Raw genomic sequence first — 4,671 nt, 5'->3', positions numbered from 1 at the left:
TATATAAAGTAAATAAATATTTTGCTGCTCTTGAACTTTTAAAATACCAGTTGCCTGACCTCTGAACCCATTACATGTCCCTTTCACATTTCACCCAGGAGTTTTTTTTTTTCCGAACAGACATCGTATAGTTTTTTTTTTCCTTTCGTTTTTTTTTCTTTTTTTTTCTTTTCCAAAAAAGAGGTAGCGCATTTACATAATCCATTAGCTGCTTCAATGTGGTCTTATATCATGCTAATTTAGCTTTGAGGGGGGAAACGGCTTTTTTTATTGTTGCCTTGATAGATAATCTTTTTTTTTTCTTTTTTTTTCTACAAAGATTTGGTCTGATGCATAACTTGATCTGAATGCTGACTGTTGATGGCGTCACCTCCTACCTGTCCGGACAGGTGAGGGGTTTGTGAAGGCCCCTTCGTGTTTGCTTATTTTCCTTTCAGGTCGTGCGCAGCTTTCTGCTCGCTCGGCCGGTTTCAACGTCGTCTTCCCCTGATGACAGAGATGTCCGGCTATTGGCCGAGAACGAGAGGGCACGTCATCTCCATCAATCAGGGGGGACTGCATGGTTCTCCTCTGAGGAATGTCCTCGCTCCCTGCACGCCCCGTCCAGCCGCCTGACCGTGTGGCTCTGGATGTAAGAGAGGCCGGGCATGAACTGCACTCCCGTCCAATGATTATGCAGGGGAAAGGTGATAATGACATCCTATCAGGAGGGGAAAGCAGCCCTCGGCTCTTTGCAAAAGAGGTCACGGTGCTGGACCCGGGCGGCAGGTCTAATCCTGAACTCGAGGTGGACGCAGCTCCTGGATTTTATTTGCCTCTGTGCGCCCCTTCGGACAGCAGTGCTGCCCCCCTTCCTCTCCCACCACAATGTGGAGCGCCAGAGAGTCTCCCTACACCGGCCTCCCCGCACTCCTCCCGCGTCACCTGGAGGTGCATGGCAAAGGGGTCGATCGCCGAGACGCATCACTGCTGCTTTGGGTCACTTGCAGAAGAAATCGGCTCCTCTTTTAACTCTGGAGCCGCGGTGGGAAGTTTGGACTGTAGTGGAGCTGCTACGGACAACAGGAGCAAAACTTTTGAGTGGATGAGGGTGAAAAGAAGTCAACATCGAACAAGTAAGTTTTTCCTAAGAGATCAATAAGCGCGTGATTATAGTATCACTCTTCCGTACACACATGACAACTCTCACTGGTAGTTGAGAACATGTTTGCTAAAGTTTTAATCTTGAAATAAAAAGCGTGAGACACGAATTTCTCTCAAAAACAAACAAACAAAACAAAACAAAACAAAACAAAAAAAACCTTGAAACTAACACCTTCAAAGTGCCTGCAGTAACTGTTCAGGATACATTTGAATATGCGCATGGTTAGTCAGTTGCGATTTCCTTAACGGTTTCATCTGAGGTTATTCATTGCTTTGCTCCACCTCCTGCTCCACGCAGCAGACTGTACAGAAAGAGGGAGGGCGAGACCCAGAGAAAGGGCCTGCTCAGCCTCAGTGTACATTCAGCCCAGAGAAGGTGATAAATTATTTACCCCGGCTCTTACTAACCAGCAGACTTTGAATAATGCAACACACCACTGCCTGTCCAGATTCACAGGAAGTTGAGTAAAACTTACTCTTGTAAGCTGGATTGCTCCCCAAGTATTGATTAGTTGTCTGTTTATAATGAAAGCCCTTGTGTATTGATTTCAGTTTGAAGCACCTTTACATGTGTCCACCTTTTTAACATAATTGCTGTCACAGATCATCATTTCATTGACTGATGAGTTCTGGGCAGAGAGCCCGAAGAAGAATACATATATTCCCCCCCACCCCACTGGCCTTAGAAATATCCAATCAGGTACTAATGTGAAGAAATGCCTGAAATTTGTGTGAGTGATGCTATCTCATATAGATCATTCACCTGATCAATAGTGTCACTTGACTGACTGGACACTGTACCTGGGTTGGGGTGTTATAAATTTTAGCTATTTACACCAGTGGTGGTCTCATGCTGCTGCACTCTTTCTGATGCTCAGCAACCAGCATTAGAACTCCTCTGAAAAAGAAAAGCACAACATTTACATTTGAAATGAAAAAACAACAAAACGTATCTCCTCATAATCTTTATTGCGAGTTCTAGATTTATAACTTAGGGAGTAAAGCAGTTGATGTTGGACTTTATGAATCACTATGGATAAGAGTCGGACCAAGATTTTATGGGCCCCGAAGCAGATTTTAAATTGTGGGGCTCAATTTACAATATCTGTTAAAAGGTAGACTTATCATTTGATCTAAATCGAGTTGTGTTTGGAGTACAGCATTCCAATGAAGACCAAGAAGAGTCAGAAAGAAGGCACTAATTGTTAATTATTTATTCATTTCTTTGCAGTCACAATGTGCACAAAACATGAATCAAACTGCAGAAAATGCTAAACTAGTCAGATTAAATTCTGACTGTTAGAATGAAAAAAAATAAAATAAAAAATAAAAATGAATAAAATAAATTTAAAGCTTAAAGTTTAGATTGTGAAAACATAAAATCCTATAAAAAATTTTCCCACAATTATATACTGCAAATTTGAATTTTAAAGGTCTGTTATTTGTGTTAGAGGTGCAGCATCTTTAGTTATCCAAATTGGCTTGAGATTTTCTCTTAGAGTGCTTATGCCTTGGGCTGGCTCTGATTATAGAGTGCTTTTTACATTTTGAGCTTTTCGCTGATATTACTCTAAATATTTTTTTCACATTTTGGAACATCCTTATTAAAACTATGACAACCCTGGTGTTTCAGAACGTTCTGCCTCTGAGACACAAAATAACTCCAGGAAAAACCGTTGACCCCAATTGATTTGAACAAACATTGAGTCAATGCCCCCTTCTGGCCTAGGTAACCCAAAACTGAAGCTTTGCTTGCTTATGCCTTGGGCTGGCTCTCATAACATTATGACATTTCTATTTGGACTTCCAACTAAAATGATAAATCACTTTAGGAGTTTTATAATATACATTTGTGAATATTATTATTAAATATATGATGCACACCTTTTGTTTCTCAACTTTTAGCCTCTGAGTCAAAACACCATGAATGAACACGAAGTCAGGAAGGTGGTGGTAGCAGCTTTTTTTTAGTTTTTTAGTTTGCAGTTACACTGAAATCTAATATGGAAGAGGTAAAATCAGCAGAAATTATTTAACTAGACATTGAATTATGAGAGTTACTGCGAAACTGCAAATATTATTTTTATTCTGCATAATCCCATCAATCAAGGTTGTCTTTTTTGTTAAACCCCTACATAAATTGCGATTTTAAACTTGGAAAAATTGTAATTCTTTACAAAAAATGTAAACACTTTAACGAATTACAGAACCACACTGTTTTTTTTTTTGTTTTTTTTTTGTTTTTTCAAATCTATTTTCTCTTGTTAACCCTTGCTGACCAGGGGGCCCCAACGTGGGGGAGTAGATTCCTTACACAGTTGACCAGCCTTGATTACAGTGTAAATTTTCTAATTTTGCCTCAAACAGACATAAATATTTATTTTGGTGCATTTAAAATGTGCTTCAAATTACATACAAATGTTTCTGTGCACATGCTAATTAAAAATATAACTTGACCAACAACATGTTTTTTTTGTTTGTTTTTTTTCAGGCTAAAACCCACAAAATTAAGTTTTCAGTGACATTTGATCCCAATTATCACAAGTAGAAGTATAAAATGTTGCTTATAAGCTTATTAAACAAAAGCATGGTAACATCAAAAACAGCCTCAACAAAACTTCTCTCACTTTTGGACAACAGGCTTCTGTCTTGTGACAACAAAGGTGACAATGTAGAAAGTGATCATCTTTGAATCGAACTTGATATATGAAAATCACCTGAAGATTATTTATGTGGTTCTTTAAAAGTTCAATTTGGAGAACATGTGATTTTAAACACTGTTGAATTGTCATACAATCCTAAAGTTAAACTTGTGAGAGTGATTTTCTTTGTAAATCAGATCATATTTTGGTCTGAAAGTCACTCTATCCTTCCATTATAAGAGCTGCTCTTCTGAATCGAGTCTGTGCGCTTGGAAAAAAAATAATTTTCTGTCAAACACCCACACACACACAAAAAAAAAAACATGACTGTTTTTGTACACTCTAAAAAGTGTTTTTGGGCTGTAGTTCATCTTATGGACTTATTTACATTAATTTAACTTAATTCTTTTGCTTTTGCGATGACAACTTACTTTTTTGTGTTCATTTAACTCAAAACTTACAAATCTTTAACCTGAAGGAACTTTTCACTTTGACTTTACTTAAAACAATTGAGTTCAACGCCAGTTTTGTATCCTATGTCTGACCAACTCAATTTATTATGATCATCCAACTCAATTTGCTAAGTTTTTATAACTTAATTTATAAGGGGGTTTAACATGACAAATTTAAGTCATTCTTACTCAAATCATTTATTTTGTTCTAATAAACATTTTAAATCTCTTTGATTTAATTCTACAGAAAGTCAACTCAAACTTTTAAGAAGTTCCAAACTAAATTTAAATAATCTTTTTACAGTGTCATCTAAATACACAAATCTTTTCCTTAAATAACCTTTTTCACTTTGACTTTACTTGAAATAATTCAGTGTCCCATGTCTGACACAATGACTCTTACGCTTACAGGGACACATTCCCAGTAAGCGACT

At 37.6% G+C, this 4,671-nt stretch overlaps 1 protein-coding gene across 1 annotated transcript in view; it reads left to right on the top strand.

The window, feature by feature from the left end:
• Positions 1-351: 351 nt before the first annotated feature.
• Positions 352-4,671, top strand: part of hoxc1a (homeobox C1a) — a 6,759-nt gene continuing 2,439 nt past the window's right edge. Inside the window, exon 1 of the mRNA XM_007556730.2 lies at positions 352-1,115. Within this exon, the coding sequence (XP_007556792.2) occupies positions 578-1,115 (538 nt within the window). The 5' untranslated portion in view covers positions 352-577. The remainder of the gene's footprint in view (positions 1,116-4,671) is intronic.

Source organism: Poecilia formosa, unplaced genomic scaffold, assembly GCF_000485575.1.
Source record: "Poecilia formosa unplaced genomic scaffold, Poecilia_formosa-5.1.2 Scaffold80, whole genome shotgun sequence".
Taxonomy (NCBI): Eukaryota; Metazoa; Chordata; class Actinopteri; order Cyprinodontiformes; family Poeciliidae; genus Poecilia; species Poecilia formosa.
The sequence above is the reverse complement of the archived record's forward strand: the minus strand, read 5'-3'. Positions and strand labels throughout refer to the sequence as shown.